The sequence below is a fragment of the Scophthalmus maximus genome, chromosome 8 (assembly GCF_022379125.1).
Source record: "Scophthalmus maximus strain ysfricsl-2021 chromosome 8, ASM2237912v1, whole genome shotgun sequence".
In the NCBI taxonomy this organism is placed as follows: domain Eukaryota; kingdom Metazoa; phylum Chordata; class Actinopteri; order Pleuronectiformes; family Scophthalmidae; genus Scophthalmus; species Scophthalmus maximus.
The window spans coordinates 6,004,393-6,021,404 of NC_061522.1; the positions used below are offsets into that span (position 1 = coordinate 6,004,393).

The 17,012-nt window shown below is 46.2% G+C and overlaps 1 protein-coding gene across 14 annotated transcripts in view; it reads left to right on the forward strand.

Moving 5' to 3' along the window:
- The window catches only part of sorbs2a (sorbin and SH3 domain containing 2a), a 46,673-nt gene that overhangs the window by 24,333 nt on the left and 5,328 nt on the right, over positions 1-17,012 (forward strand). For 5 of the 14 annotated variants that reach the window (XM_047333824.1, XM_035638028.2, XM_047333826.1 and 2 more), the window contains 17 exons: positions 87-213; positions 1,006-1,181; positions 3,070-3,136; positions 4,279-4,329; positions 4,467-4,680; positions 4,785-4,899; positions 6,968-7,039; positions 8,416-8,472; positions 9,278-9,327; positions 10,288-10,466; positions 10,832-12,658; positions 13,703-13,782; positions 14,148-14,245; positions 14,643-14,757; positions 14,906-15,034; positions 15,329-15,523; positions 15,875-16,924. In XM_047333824.1, coding sequence (XP_047189780.1) covers positions 87-213; positions 1,006-1,181; positions 3,070-3,136; positions 4,279-4,329; positions 4,467-4,680; positions 4,785-4,899; positions 6,968-7,039; positions 8,416-8,472; positions 9,278-9,327; positions 10,288-10,466; positions 10,832-12,658; positions 13,703-13,782; positions 14,148-14,245; positions 14,643-14,757; positions 14,906-15,034; positions 15,329-15,523; positions 15,875-16,924 — 4,602 coding nt within the window. The remainder of the gene's footprint in view (positions 1-86; positions 214-1,005; positions 1,182-3,069; positions 3,137-4,278; positions 4,330-4,466; positions 4,681-4,784; positions 4,900-6,967; positions 7,040-8,415; positions 8,473-9,277; positions 9,328-10,287; positions 10,467-10,831; positions 12,659-13,702; positions 13,783-14,147; positions 14,246-14,642; positions 14,758-14,905; positions 15,035-15,328; positions 15,524-15,874; positions 16,925-17,012) is intronic. The other 9 variants (XM_035638023.2, XM_047333825.1, XM_035638027.2 and 6 more) reach the window with 9 other exon arrangements.

Consider the following 17,012-nt stretch of genomic DNA (forward strand, 5'->3'; position numbering starts at 1 on the left):
CAAGATTTGTCATTACTGTACTCTCTGTTGCTATTTGTGAACGGACGACTTACTGGCTCTCTTTCTGGTTTGTGGGTCACTCTCAGGGCCAGGTCCTCTCTCACGCTATGAATGGGAGTGCGAGCCATCCGCAGAGACCCCTCTCTCCCCCGTCCTACCCTCCTCTCCCCGCCTCGCTCCACACCGGGCTCCAGAGACGGAGCAGGAGTTCGGGTGAGTCACCGGCCCATTGACCCCCCATTTGAAACCAGGGACACATCAAGTCGTGTCTTTGGGGATTTTTGTCAGCTCGCAAATGAGACACGATTAGCGAAGCCGTCGCAAAAACAACTCGGAATAAATCCCAACCGGCTGTTTTCTACTGGGAACAAGTACACGCAAAGAAAGCCAAAAACATAACATGAAATGAAGTCAGAATATACCTCTCTGAAATAGCAGACTGTCCGAACAAGAATCGGAGCTGCCCCTGGGTGTAGACCATGACCTACAGCAAAATAACCCAAATAAACCTTTATTCATTGTGTATCATAAAGTATATACCACACCCTGGAGTTGAAAGTGCTTACAATTTGAGAGTGTGCCGAATGTGCCGGGACTGTGCTCACTTCACCGCTTAAGAACCGGGAGGGTTCGTACCCAGTGGCAAACAGAACTGCTATTTTAATCCAAGGCTAAAAAAGGAACTCATCTTTTGACGCAGATGGTGTCACCGTTCATTAGCCGTTACGTTGTGCCCTCAACATTAACCTCACAATGATACGTTAAAGATAAAAACTGCACTATTAGCCATTTTGAGATCCGCTCAAGCGACCTTTGTGAATTAATCTCAGTTTTGGCACTGACATTATTTTTGCCGAAGCTCATTTCCTCATTCCAGGGTGACGGGGTCTTAAGGTTTACAAAGTATGACTTGTATATCCATTACAGAAGATAAATTGTTTTGTTTTTTTGGATTAAGAACCAAAATGTCCCCGTCTTCTCCCTCCTCTTCTTTCTTGTGTGCAGGGGGCAGCGAGTCTGTCACGAGAGAGTCGGTGGTGTCGGGCCACACCAGCGTCAGCAGCACCGTGCCCATCGCCTGCTTCTCAGAGGAAGAGAAAAGGGTTTCCGTCATCAAAGCCCCTCACTTCGAAGGCATCGGCCCCATAGACGAGTCCGGCATCCCCATTGCCATCCGCACGGTGAGGGCAAACACGCGCAGGACTGAACGCGCTGACTTTTTTCGGCAGCAGACCGATTCAGTTGGGTACAGCACCGCGGTGTAGCACGGCGCCGTCTTCAGACCCTTTTCTGTTGTCATGATACGTGATCAGGATCACGAGAGGGGATTACTTTCAGCTGTCAGCGGCTTTTGAGTCCATATAAAGAGCTCCTTTTTCTCCCTCACTCACACTATCAGTATCTCTTCTGCTCTCGTTGTAGAGATGAGCTCTGACAAGGTCTTTCGCTTTAGTACCGCAAGGTCCTTCCTGCCTACTTGTCAGACTGCGTGTATGTCTGTGCGTTATCTCTATTCAGGCTTTTCGTGTATTAACACTTCGCTCGGTTATCCGTTCCTTTAAGAGCGACGTTTAAAAGTCAGACCTGCTGAACTACAGAGGGAGAGAAAGAGGAGCGGGACGACTGAGAGATGGGCTGTAAAAGTAAAAGAAAAGGTGAAAAGGAAAAAAAAAGAAAGAAAGCATGATAGGAACAAAAAAAAAACGAAGAACAGATGCTGCTTATTGTGAGCAGACAAACATTTTTGTGGCCACTCTGTTTGGTAACCGTGGAGAGGGAAGTGGTAATTGGACTGTCTCTCGTCTGTGCCAGTGCCACATGCACAGCAACAGGCACTCCTTCACTGTGGAGGCAAAATTCCTTCTCTGTGACCCGAGTTCAGACACTGTTTTAGTGCTACTGAATAAAGAGAGGATTAAGTCTCTCTGCCATTTGATAGCTCTTTCTTGAAGTGGCCATTAGATCTATACTGTATAAACAAAGACACATACCAGGGTTTTTTAGGCAGAGCACCAGAGCTTTGCATCTTTATTTGTCCCTTAGCGACATGGCGTCCTCCCCCACGCTATAAAAACCAAATCTTGATTTCTGAAAGTATGCACGAGTCCTTTCACACACATTCATACAAAAACAAGACTGCCATAGTAGTTTATCTAGTGACCGACAAGGGCCGCGTTGGCTATATGTTCGGATACTCTGACGACCTCTATGGTGAGTAATGTTTAAAAGCTGAATTATGCACTGAACACGGTCAGATTTTGTGAATGATAATGAAGCTTCCTGTGTCGTTACACTTCTTTGTTTTATTTTAAGTGAGCAGTGGAAATGACATAAACTGACTGAAGGAAGAACATTTTTTTTGAAGTTAAAAAACTTAATGACGAGTCAAAACGGCTGTTGGAGCGGGTTTAGCTTCGGCGGTGAAACGAAATATGTTGGCCAGGTGTAATCATGGTAGAGATTTAAGATCAAATCATTTAGTTTTCATTGCATCGCTCAATCTTGTGGGTGATTAGAAGATTTGGAGCATTAGGGAGCTGTAGAAAGATATGAACCTGTAGAGGGACACCACACCACACCACATTGTTAGATCAATACGAGGTGGAAGAGGGAGAAATAAATCCGACCTCCATCATCTGTTCTTGTGAAGTTTATATCCAAACACACATCCTAGTTCTGCTTTACTGTGGTTTTATATGATGATGATGATGTTTGCTATTTGCCCGTAATTTGATTGGGTACCTTTATTTTTGTGTTTTAGATGACTCTTCAAAAATATTTTAATGTTTAACTTTTTCTTAAACATAAATGTAGATGTCAACAATTTCCTAAAAAACACACAACAGAGAGTGTCATATGATAAATGAGTCTTTTATAAAACATTTATTCGCCTCTTAACATAAGTTAAATTCTCCCTGAGTGAAATATGGATGTGTAAAAAAAATGCTGAGTGTGCTTTTCCTCTGCTCCCCACTGTTTCCTCGTGGGGAACTCTGCGGTTTCTCGCTCGAGTCGTGCTGCATTTCACGGCACATGAATCTTGACGAGTGTTTCTCTCTCTCTCCGCAGACGGTGGATAGGCCTAAGGATTGGTATAAAACCATGTTCAAACAGATCCACAAGGTTCACAAAGCAGGTGAGTCTGCGCACAATCGGTGAGAGGTAGAAGTTCGATGTAATTGTATTTGTCGTGCATGCAATGCATGCCGATTTTGTGCATGTGTGTATCTGTGTGTCTTAGCATAGTGAAAGACCCAAAGAACCCCTCAGAGCCAGAACTCATTAATTGGAGCAAGGGAGTCTGGAGAGGAGGAGGAGGAGGAGGAGGTTATTGAGAGAAACCCCTAATAGGAACAGAGCTGTCCTGGGAAATCTGCTCTAATTTTGTGGGCCTGACAGAATCACACAGTCAGTACAAGGCTTGTTTGTTCTAAACAGCTCAGGCTTCTTCTACCGCAGCACACACACACACACACACACACACACTCACACACACACACACACACACACTCACACACACACACACACACCATCATTTGATGTGTGCGCCTTAAAAAACATATTTGATGCTCCCCGAATATTTAAATCGTCAAGTGGATTTATATAGCCATACTCCAGTACAACACACAAAAGCTACAGTGCAATGGAAAGTAAGTGCACAGGATACACAGGATACCGGGGGGAAAAAGTAGAAACAAAAAAATAACGAACAAATCGGTGGCAATAGCAAACGCCATGGCGCGACGACCAGACATTTTAGAGGGAATGGGAGATGACGCTTCTGATTGGTCTATTGCATCTCTAGCCCAAACCACACCTATGATTGTGGTCAAAATAGCGAAAGGGGCCGTGGACGCGCCTCAGGTGCAGGCGCATCACGCGTTTCAGACGGTGCGCTTCAGAACCCTTAAAATAGGGCCCGCAGTCTCTCTGTCTTATAGTATCTTCTCCTGTAGTAGTCAAAGTGTGAAGCGTATTTTTTTGGAAGAAAACTTCTGTCAAATTCACTTCCTGTCTCCTCTGCTGTTTCTGTGGGGAACTATTTTCCCTCCTTAAATTAAAGCTCAAAAAAAGAAAGGCAGGGATTGTAAATATGCCGAGAGAGGAGAAGTGGATTGTGCTTCTTCGGCTGTTTTGGTCACTATTTGAAATTATCGACTTTGTCCGAGCTGACTGAAGGGGCTTTTCCTGCCCGAGGAGGGAAACTACACACTCGTACCACAAAGTATGTTTGTGCCTCATGGATCCCGATCATGTTCTGTTTCTTTTCCTCTGCAGACGATGACTATTCCGACACGTACAATGCAACATATGCTGTCATAAACAATGGTGAGAGGCCTGCGTCATGTGTGACACACAAATTTTTATTTCACACCGTGAGTCGTCTCCACGCGGCACACTTGTCACCTCCCTCTCCGGCATTTCTCTGCCTTTTCACGCATCCCGCTCTATCCCGCCCTCAACAGACGACTACAGCCTGTCATCCACCGCCACCATGGCCCACCCGGCACCCCGGACGCATACGTACAGGCCGCTGTCCAAGAGCCCCTCAGACAACGGAGGGCATCTGGGGCCTCGGGAGCCTTCCCCATCCCCTGTGCCCCCACCTCCTCCACCCATGCCTTCCCTCCTGCAGCTAAGGGCCAGAGAAAGCGAACGCGACAAAGACTCCCCGGACATGTAAGTGGAGGTTTTTTTTTGAGTGTATCTTATAATTCACATTATTCTGTGAATTATATTTTTTTGTAATTGTTTCTGCTTGTGCTTTCTTGTTCTTGCACCAGGAATGAATGGGGTCCTCCCGACAGGAAAGTGGACACACGAAGGTACCGCGCAGAGCCCAAGAGTATTTTTGAATACGAGCCTGGGAAGTCCTCTATTTTGGACCATGAGAGACCAGTGAGTCATTTGTTTTCCTGATGTTCTTTCACATGATTATAATGAATTCTGATATTTTCCTGTCAAAGTCCACTGAAGCTTTGTGAGCCAATATCACGTCACTACCGTTCTTCATGTTTAATTAACCCGTGAGGCCTGTAGGAGCAGATCCGCAAATCGGCTCAGTTTATTCTATTAAAACAATCTGCCTTGTAGAATTTAGAAGAGAGACAGACACATTGTCTTTGTAGACATCACTGTGTTGATAATAAGATTTTTATATCATGGGCTTTGGCATGGACTTCTTGGCTTCAGAGACGACGTGGGCGTTAAAAAGCAAAGGTTTTCAGTGCTGCGTCCTCCAGTGACGGTGCCGTACCGGCAGTTCACTCTGCGGGGTGAACAGCAGAGCAGACAGCACAGATAATAGCTGTGAAGAGGGCGAAAGAGGAAAAAGAAAAAGAAAAAAATAACAGACACGAGGTACGTGAGATGAGGACAGGATAATGGAGAACGGGAGGGAGCCGGGTGAAAAGACGAAGCTCTTTTGTGAAGGTTTCGCCGATGTTTGATGCGCGCAGAGCAGAGCAGCGCTCCCCGGACACTAATGCGTGAGTCAGCTCCTGATAGACGGAGGCAATAAAAGGATAAAAGCCGCCGCAAGTAGAAGTGAACCCACGCTGGCCTATCTGCTGTCTGAGACTCTCGATGTATGTTTTCTGTTCACTCTCTTTTCTCTCCATTCTGCGAAGGAAGGAAAAGGCACCAAAGCACATCCTTTCCGGTGGTGTCCATTTGGCTAATTCTGAGCCATAGGAAACAAAAACAAACAATCTGACACCCTGCTTCTTCTTTTTCTGTCTGTCTGCAGTACTTTTTTATTTTATTTTACAGGCTGACACATTTGCCTCAAACCTGAATTGTTCTTTTTCGCGAGAGAGATTTAACAACCGCAACACCTACACAACACCCGCTGGCAGTGTTTCATTTGGCAAGAAAAATCTATTTCCATGTGGAAATGGGGTTAGAGAGAGCAGCCGGTGGAGCAAAGCACGGAATCATCTCTGACGCTGATAGTAAAACGCTTTGGAAAACGAGCAGCGTCTTGTCTGCGACGCTCAATGGAGAAAACGGTGCTTGTCGAAGTGTAAACATGCAACAGAAGAGAGTCGATGATTAACTTGAGGCACAGCAGCCACCAGTGTTTTTCACTCACTATTGATGTGAATACTTAATATTTTTTTAGGTGATGGGGTCTAGTGCACTGATGGGAAATAGAATTTAAAAAAAAAAAAAATTATTAGAAATGTAATCAGTGTTTTATGGACAATCACAAAACCGATTTAATAAAAATCATCAGTTGGTTAATTATGATCAAGTATTTCACATTAGGATTTTGAAAATATTTGACACTTTGCTCAGCTGGCCGGCCGCCAGTGTGGAACCGGAACATAACCACGTACTATTAATCCCTTCTGCCTTGTCCAAAAAAGTTCTTTAGTATCTGCCCCTTCCTCCGCTTCGTCTTATTAAACGTAATGAGTTCTCCTGGTGTAAATTTTGATTATGAGGTTGGGTGTTCAATATTTCATGCAAAAAAGTAACCTGCTGATTTTCATTAGCCGTCATCTGTCCTGCGGGTTTAACATGAATATGACGCCAGTAATGGGATTCTGCCTTGTTAAATTTTTTATGCCTGTGAAATTGATTAATATCAATACAGAAGGGCCGAGGTGTTTAAATTGTCTATTTGGCATATGCAAGTTTAATTACTGTCTGATAATATGGCACTTCTGGTATGCCGCCTCATGCATACGGCGGTTTGCAGTGAAAGTTGTAAAGCAAAAAAAACCTAAACATGTCATTAATAATAATCAGGAGTAAATGGGTTTTGCACCGTCACGTTTTCTCCTCATGTTCCAGTCTAAAACCTGGTCCTGGTTCATCCTGTGCCACTTATGCCCATTTCCTAACCATGAGGTCCATGTCTCTCTTTCTCTCTCTCCCTGTGTGTGTGCCTTCTTTCCACGCTCGCTGTCTTCTCTTCTCTTCTACGCCTCCTCTCTCTGTTGCTGTCGCGCTTTCCCAGACCTATGATGACATAGATTTAGAGAACGAGCCTTGGTATAAGTTCTTTTCCGAGCTGGAGTTTGGGCGGCCGGTAAGTCAGGGCCATAGCTACTCCCTCAACCACAGTCCTGCCATAGGCGCACGCACACACACACACACACACACACACACACACACACACACACACACACACACACACACACACACACACACACACTTCGTCGACCCCGCCCATGGTTGTTTTTTTTATGTGTCCACCAATAGACTGGGTGGGGCTAGTTGTTTGGGCATGTGGTACTTGTTGGGTGCTGTGACTCCTTCCTCGCCTACCCCCCCCCCCCCCCCCCCCCCCGTGCAGTTTCTTCTGTATCTCTTGCACATGCCAACTCAGTCTGTCATTCAACCTATCATTTATTCATTTCCTCTAGTATTTTTGTTCATCTTCACTTTTGACCTTATGGAGAAAATGCTCTGTATGGCAACAAAGCCAAAGTTCTCTAGCGCCCTCTGCTGGGTGTAAGCGGTCACCTCATCCTATAGTGGCTCAGGGCAGGGGTTTGCCTCTAGCCACAGATCTGGGATCAAATTACCCCCAACCCTGACTGAGTGTCATGAGGAGACGCCTCCGTCCGTGCCAGCGCATGACCTCAGGTGATGAAACGTCGGGGCTTATTCGCAATGTTCGGGCGAAAAATGTCACATGTGGAGCGAGCGTGACTTTTCCACGGTCACGTCGATCCGTGTGCTGAGATTTCTGCCTGCAACGTTCCCTGAATGTTTCACACATCACTGAATACGCCTTTAGAGTGTAGACGCCGGTTTCCCCTCCGTGCACTGACTTGTGTCCAGCTGGGACAGAATCTCACAGAATGTTCACTGTCTGTTTTTGACCGACTGAAGTGAAACAATAGTTTTATCTGCACTGGTAAACCAGCACGAAGTCACAGCGTTTGAAACACGACACTGTCGCTTTGTGCTTCACAGCTTGCTGTCACACTCTGCATGTGTGTGTGTGTGTGTGTGGTACACGGCCACATTTCTTTGTGTGTGTGTGTGTGTGTGTGTGTGTGTGTGTGGTATAAATGTCGTCGTCATAGTTTATATTTTGATAAACTAGTATAATGTTGATATTTTTGGATAAGCATAGAAATAAGGCATTAGAATGTGCACATGAACGGGTGTGTATTGGGCACAGGTGTGTGTTAGTGTGTAGTGTGCACACGTGTGTGCATTGTACATGCAAATCACATGTGCAGCCTCTGTGAACTAGTCCATCTCTGGTTACTCCAATTCTCTAACAGGTGTCACTCTCTCACCATGTTTCTTGTTTTTTTTTGTTTGTTTGTTTGTTTGTTTGTTTCTCCCCATGATGTCACCACTGCTTCTCCTCCTTCACCTCATCTTCACCTTCCTCCTCCTCCTCATCCTCCTCCTCTTCCTGCTCACTGCTGCTGCTTGGGGCTCAAGCCTCCTAAAAAACGGCTGGATTATAATCCAGACATCTCCGCTCGCCAGCACATCGAGGTAAACTCACAGTCACGAGTGTTACAGTAGCGTTGTTAACCTCACAATCTCTGACCCAACGATGGGGAATCAAAATGAATGGTAGATACAGTTGCTTTTCGAGTGAGTGTAATGTGTGTAGCGTCAATGAAGTTTGATCACATTTCAACATGTCGGCAATCGCAATGCGAGTGCGATGTCGCTTTGTGAAGACCGTTGAATATTAAGCCTTCAAATGTTTGTCGTCGTTTTTTGCCTGGGATGATGTGAAAATATGCTGGTTGTGTTGTATACAGGAATAATTCAGCTATCTTCTTTCTCTTTTGGAAATATTATGAAGATCTCGATGAGTTTGTTCTTTTTAGCTCAAAACATATTTTATCCCCTTAATGTCGTTAGCGTTTTTCTGTGATTGCATTCGATTGGGTTAGCATTTCCTCCTGCAGACTCTGGCAGTTTAAATATATTGAATATATATTATAAAATATTCTTTACCACTGAGACCCATTCCAGCTGATCCATGCCAGGTTTTGCAGGGCAGCGTTTGCCCCCCTGAGCTGAGCTCTTTGCATCCTTTCCTGTATCACCTTCACCATCATCCTTCAGAGCAGCCCCAAGAGAGACAGCAGGAATTTTAGCGCCTCTCCTCCCAGGGGTCAGGTGTGCCACGTGGAACCAGCGGCCATCGCACCTTACGTTGGGGGGAGTGTTTTGAGTGTGGCACAGCGACAGCCGCATGCAAGGCTGTGCATTGTGAGCTGCTCTGCCTTCGAGTCTTTGTTCCCGCGGAGCTCACTTTTCCCTTTTGTCGTCTGCCCTATTTCAGACATCCCTGCACATCGCTCCCGCCGACAAGGCTCCTGAGAGAGCTGCGAGGTAACCTCTTGTTTTTCTTTTCTTTTCCTCTGCATCCTCCCCCATCCCCCGTCCTCTCAACAGCCCGTGGCCCTTGTTGTGATTCAGCACAGAATTAAAAAGTCTGCGCTTTCTTGCCCCCGTCTCTGGTGCAAATAGCCTCTGTGGCTTGCTATCACTGATGATCTGCAAGGATTAGTGTTAGTCCTTATTTGCTTTTGTCACTAAAGGCTGGGTGTTTTGCAACTCCCTCTCTCTAACGGAGCAGGAATAAATTAACCCTGCGGATCTATTGATTCTGCCCTCACCTCCTACCCTTCCCTCAAACCCCCCCCCCTCTTCCTCCTCTCGTCCTACTCCCTTTCACCAATGGCCTGCTTATTCAGTCGCATTCTCCTCGGTGAACAAAAAAGGGCAGAAACGGGATGTGATGAATAGGCCACTGAAAAGGAAGCCCTCTGTTCTGAATAAGCAAAGTTACGGTAACTCTGTTGTCTCGTTTACCCGATTTCCCCCCGGTGGATCAATGAAGGTGTTTCTGATCCTGGTTCGGAATCGTCTGTTTGGACGAGAATATAAAAGCCTAATCTTTGGTTGGATGACCTTGGATATGTGTAAAAATGCATTTATCGCTTTTCATAATGCCAGGGATTGTTGGGAAAAAGAGTTTTTACCCAACAATGGCAATAGATGTATTGCTCATTTGTCTGTAATTAACCTGTGGTGGTTTAGGAATAACATAAAAATATTTTAAACTGTTTTCAAATAGTTCACAGAAGTGATTAATGTCGTGAAGAAGTATTTACTTGCACATCATTTATTACTAATATTTAAACTTTAGTCTGCCGTAGGTTTTCAAGTACATACCATATACCTCCATGACATTTATAGTGCCTGAAATCTATTTGTCCTGTTGCAAAAATGCATTTACCAGTTCATTGGTGTTCTGACATGAGGTTGTATTGGATGTCTGTCTCACAGCGCTGCCAGCGACTACAGGAAGAGAAGGAAGTCTGAGCCGTCGAGTTCCCAAGTGAATGCTCAGTCTCAGAGCAGAGCTGCACTTTCCCCCAAACCAGTGGAGGCCTACAGACCGAGCAGCAGCAGCCTGAAGAAGCCCGTCATCCGTTCCTCACCATCCTCACCCTCCAGAGCCAAAGGTACCAACATTGAAACATCTCCTGTTCACTTGTTACAAATCTCTTCGCTCTCTCTTTTTCCCTGTTTTCTCCAAACTGTCAGATATTGTTGATGCCCCACTTCGCCAGAAAATTTAAAAGATGTGTTGTCATTTGTGGTGTTTTTCACACTATAATATCTATGTGGTGTGGTCATAAATTTCCCTCAATGGTGTTGGTGGAAGTCTGAAAGGAAAAACATCAACTCTTCTCTTTTCCAACCACATTCCACCACTAATTCTTCTCCGCCTCCCCAGCTCCTCCACCTTTTTGCAAGGTATTTTTGCTTAACCTACTTTCCTCCTTCTTCTCTCTCACCACGCTGCTCCTTGTTGGACATCTGAAAGGTGGGGACGCATGCGACATGTATTCAAACAGTTTGACCTCCCCAGGTCCTTATCAGGGCCCCTTTGTGCCCCCTGTCCCCTCTGTCCCCGTCCATTGCCCCGAGGACGGCAGCCAGGATGGCAGCTCCTCCTCCCAGCAGTCTGTCTACTGTAACAACAGTTGGCAGACCAAGCACCAGGACGCCGAGACGTGGACCAGTGTGGAGGAGGCGGCGGCGGTGCCGCCGCCCTCCTCTGGCAAACTAAGGTCCCGCAGCTGTGACGACTTACTCAACGATGGGCATTCTGGCCCGGGTGGGCGCAACGCCACTCGCTCAGAAAGTGCCGGTTCACTGGTGTGCGATGCGAATCCTTCAGGTTCAACTGGATCCGCTTCCACTCGCTCATTACCACGACTCCACCGGCGGCGGGCGCACGATTCGCCGGGCTTTCTCCAGCTCTATCGCAAAATGCACCAGATTGACCGAGCCCAGCTCATCCCGTCCGACGTCATCCGCTCGGTCCGTGCTCGTATCCTCGAACTCGAGCGTCAACCTCACCTGCATCGCCATCGCCTCTTTCCTTGGACGCCCTCTTGGGGCGTGGAGGTGCCGCACGACATGGTGCCAAACCGCATTACTGAGTACGAGCGCCTTATTCAGAAGTCCAAATCCATGCCCAACTTGGGCGACAGTGAGGTGCCTTCAGGCACGACGACGCCAGGTGGCTCATCATCTCGAGCTAGCAGTGGTGGCGGTGCCACACCCAGTTTCCCCAAACGCCGTTTTTCCATTGAATCTTTACTAGAGGAAGACAACAACAACGGCAACAGCGGAACAGTACCTCAAACCATGGATCACTTGCAGCCTCGTAGCCCACCTGAGGGCCAGCCTCGTGGACCAGAGCCCAGCCGCGGTCGGTCCTTTCCTGCTCCTCCGGTCCCCCAAAGCCCGCAGGCCAACCCGGACTACTCTGACAGCGAACAAGACGCCTTTGCCTCAGACCTCAGTGACTTCATCCAGGTGGAGGGCTCCTCATTTTGCAGCGAGAGCGATTTTGACCATTGCTCGCTGACCTCCTCTGAGAGCTTGTACGGCTCTTCCACCCTTCACCACCACCACCTCCGTCATCACCACCACCATCACCACCACCACGCCGGTCACCAAAATCTCGGCCAGAGCCAGGGCTATCAACACCGTCACCTCATAAGCACCTGCAAAGGCCGCTGCCCAGCCTCTTACACCCGTTTCACGACCATGCTCCGCCATGAGCGGGAGCGAGCGCGTCAGGAGAACCAGAGACCTTCACAGCCGAGCCGCAGCAGCCATTCCCAAATCCAGAGCGCGCAGTCTCAGCAAGCGATGTCCAAGCTGGCCTTCCTGGTCAGCCCAGTGCCTTTCCGCAGGAAAAAGGGCTCACCACCTACCTCTAAAAGAATCAGCGATGGCGGAGGTCGGGGCAGCAGACCCAAGTCCAAACAGGCCATTTATGAAGCGCTGGATGCGGCGTTGAGAGACATATATGAGCACATACAAGCAGAGAGAGGCCACAGGGGCACCAGGGCGCCAGACGACAGCATCCTGAAGAGAATACTGGCCGAGCTGCTGCCAAATGTGCCTGAGCGGAGCTCCTCGTTGCGGGGGAGGAGGGGGGGTTGGCACGGGGGTCACTCCTCCGCGTCGTTGTACCCAGACGGAAGCCCCACTGGGTACGCCTCGTACAGAGAGGATCCGTCCACACCGCCGCTACAGTCACCGATCAGTGCCTGCTACGGACGCCATTCAGACACCTCAAACAATAATGAATATGGAGAGGAGCAGGGCAATGGAAATGCTCTCTGTTATTCAGGTGGAGATGATGCACACATCACACTTCAAGTATGTACATGTACACTCTCTCACGTAGCCAGTCATACATACATATAGTTGTATTCTATACAAACATACATGCATAACGTTACGTATATATTTCAAAATATACATCCAATTACATTTATCCGAATGTCTCTTTCAGTATTTTCAGTATTGCCTGCGCTTGTTGCCCTATTCCCCCCGTTGTTCAGCCACTTACTGTTACTGTGCCACTATGTATTTATGACATCCAGTAAGACCTGTTGACTATAAATTCCCAAATAAAAGCTGATACTTTTATTCATATTTTATTCAAGATAATGCCAATGGAAACTTAATACTTCCTGCTGCTGTTTCACATTAATGGTCTGCAAGGAAAGTTGGAGGATTGTGCCCTCTGAGTTGCCGGAAGGCTTTTAATTTGAATCATGTTCCGCAAACGTTGGTTTGAGTGACGGTTGCAAAAAAAAGTGCAAAAAAAAAAAAAGTTGGAATTAAATAGTGAGAACAATATGTCTGACTCTGAATTATGACAAACTATGTTTTGTTCTGCAATTGAGGTAAATCAATATTTGGGAATTGATGGCATATTTCTCTGGGTCGAGTAAATAAATGTGAATTTTCCTCTGTTTGTTTAATTTCATTTGAATTTTGTTTTGACTGTATTATTTTTCTGTTTTACAAATGAAATGATCGAGTCATTCTACTGTCCCACAAACATTTCCTTCCCCTCAAACTATATGCTTTTATGTTGTTGTATTTTTTTTCATATTTTGTTGGCCTGTATTCACTGCACGTGTCTCTGTGTCATATTGTGGGATACATCCAATCAGTTTGTTTTTTCCCATGGAATGGAAATAAAACTCACCCAGCTTTTGACCCAAGCTTTCATTCCCTCATTGACTTGTTGGAATGTCGTCATCACTGTACTGTACCATTCAGCACTTTCCCAAAGAATATTTTTTGTATTGTGGGCATGCATATGGCACGATCGTAGCTACTTTACCCTTTGACCTTTGGCATGTGTCTCTACCAATCGTAGACCAGGATGTCTCCAGGAGTTATTCCACTTTGGACGGACGCCACACACCCCAGAGTAGAAGACCTACTCCTGACAGAGAGGTACAGCATTGAATCTGGTTTCTAATATTCTCAGCATCTGGCTACAGTTCAACAACATTAGCAGAATAAATATTCAGTGCAGCGCTAATCTGCTCATAATTTTCTTCTTTTTGAGATGATTAGGAAATAGCATCAGAGGTTTTTGCATATTAGCTGGGACTTACAGTACACATATTAGATATTATGTTTAATGAATGAGATGATTTTCTAGGCATTGTAAAAAATGATATGCACTCATTTTTTTGTCCTTAGTTCTATAATACCGCAGCCCAATCAAATTTTACTCAGCAGACATTACTTGGCTATATTTCATGTAATACCTGGTAATGCTTGCCGGCTCTCTTTCTCTCACTCTCATCTCCTAGGTCTCCCATAAACAGATGACACAACTTATTCTGTTCTCTCTCCTCCATCAGAAACAGCCCGCAAGAGCCATTTATGATTTTAATGCACAAACGGCTAAGTGAGTACAGTAAATTCAAAACGAAGGTGAAAGCTGTAACACATGAACGTCTAACTGCACGCCAGCACATCTTGACTCGCTGCTTTAAATGTTGCCATTACAGATTGTTAATTATTTCTTGCACAGCGTTTATTTTGCTAATGTCATTGTAAAGTCTTACAACTACACTTGGCTGGCTTTGACTGGATTTTTATTTTGGACAATTTTTAAATAAATGTGCATGATTTAAGCTGATGCTGGATCTTTCTCTGTTCTGCTTTGGTGGCTGACATTCTGTGGCTAATGCTGTTTACATGAAATGAGCTCTGCTGGTCGGTGTCTTGTCTAGTTTTTATCTTCACTGCAGTGGATCAAAAAAAGTACGCAAAGATACTTGAATGATGTGACTGTGTTACAGGGAGCTGACATTTAAAAAGGGTGATGCAGTAAACATCATCAGGCAGATAGATACCAACTGGTACGAAGGGGAGCACCGAGGACGGGTGGGGATATTCCCCATATCGTATGTAGAGGTAAATGCACAACTGATATCAATCTTTGTGTTGCATCATGTGAGTGCACATTTGTCTGGTTGTAACTAGATTCATTGAAAATGTCTCCATCCCCTTAATTAACATGCCTGTTGACACAATGCTCACACACACACAAACACACACACAGAAGATGCCGTCCACAGAGAAGCAGCAGCCGATCCGTCCTCCTCCGCCAGCACACGTCAGAGAGATCGGAGAGGCAGTGGCACGCTTCAACTTCAACGCCGACACTAACGTGGAGCTGTCTCTCAGAAAGGTAAGTTGGCCTAATGTTTGTGTATACATGTACACAGCTGCATTCAACACGAATTTACACATCACAATCACCTATTTGTAGGCTTTAAATCTTGTATCCAATGTTGCAATAAACTGGTTGTGTATTGTTTTTCTGTGTGTGTGTGTGTGTGTGTGTGTGTGTGTGTGTGTGTGTGTGTGTGTGTGTGTGTGTGTGTGTGTGTGTGTGTGTGTGTGTGTGTGTGTGTGTGTGTGTGTGTGTGTGTGTGTGTGTGTGTGTGTGTGTGTGTGTGTGTGTGTGTGTGTGTGTGTGTAGGGTGAGAGAGTAATTGTGATAAGGCAGGTGGATCAGAACTGGTACGAGGGCAAGATCCCAGACACAACCAAACAGGGCATCTTTCCTGTGTCCTACATTGACATCATCAAGCGCTCCCCGTCCAAGAGCCCCGCCCATCACATAGACCCGCGTGGTCACTCTGGCAGCAGGACGCCGAGCAGCACACCCATCAAGGTAGGGAAGTAACTACAATATGACAATAAACCAACTCAAGAGAATGAAACATTTCTAATTAGCGATTTGTTTTAATTTTAAAACAATAAAAAACACTTTATAAATAAAAGTGATTCATAGTATTTCTTGTTTTTAATCAACATTCCAAATGCAAACACACATTTTACATCCTCAAAAAAACATTTGAGGAGAATTATGTGTCAATATATTGTATAAATAAGTAAATGCATCATCTGCATACGGGAGTAAGCACAGTTTTACACTGTTCAGTCTTGAATAAACAAAACTCCAAACTGTACTAGTTTTATAAATCACACTCTGTTCCTTCTTCTTCACTTTATCTTCATGGAGCCTTTCTACCACCTACCTCCATCCTCCGCCACCTGTGACCTCCCGTCCCCTCACCCCTCGTTGAGAAGGCTTGACCTGCAAGCCATCACCAACGACTGGCTGTCGCTCACAATGGGCCCGTCAGCATCCACACCGGTTCACTCCCGCACGACCACCCCTGTACCTCCCACACCTCCCCCTCTTCCACTTGACCTTGCATCTCTTCAAACAGCTCAGGAGCCCATGACACCTTCACCCTCACCCGCACCGTCACTAAGAGGCTTTGCTCTTCCGCCCCAGACATTTTGCAGAACTCCACCTTTCAGAGAAGGGAGACTCGGTTCAGGTCACACCCCAGCTGTTCTGCCTTTTTCCCAACCTCCTCATCCTCCTCCTCCTCCTCCCCCCCCCGCCTCTCATTCCTCACTCACCTCTCCATCAAGTGACTCTTTGCTCCAAAACAACAGCAGCCGCAGGGGGTTCACAGAAACAGCCCAAATGTCTTACATTGCTAAGCCGGAGGTTTTGTTCTGCACGACACCGGAGCGAATAAAGTCACCCACGCAAATTCCACAGTGGCACAAATTCACCGCACCAGTAAACAAAAGCACCAAAACAACCGTTACCCTGCGAGTAAAAGACCCTTATGACGAGTTGTTATCTATGATCCTGGATGGTTCTTCCAGCACAGACGATGTTGACTTTTCAAGATTTTCTCCGATAGATTCCCCACCGGCTACACCAACTGATGAATCCCAGAGCAGGTTTGAGTTAAAAGCAGACGAGTCATATCACCCGGCAGGGAAACCCCCAGCAGTCACTGCAGCCAGCAAACCAGCAGGCGGCGTTCGGTTAGAGGTGCAGGTTCACAAGCCTGTGACGATGGCGCCGCTGTCCATCAGCTGGGGCGGACTGCCAAAAACGTCCACTGATGACGAACCAGTCAAGTCTCAAAGTCCGCCGTCGGTCAAGGGGAAGGGATTTACTGAGCTGTTCATTGAGGAGGAGGAAGATGTTTTAGAAGAGAAAGAGGAGGATGTTAGAGATTTGAATGAAAGACTCAGTCCACAGGTAGAGCATGGTGTGTGAGCTGCCTCTGTTGAGGAACATGGAGGAAAATATTTGTGATTGACAAAAAGATCATTGTACTCACGTTACT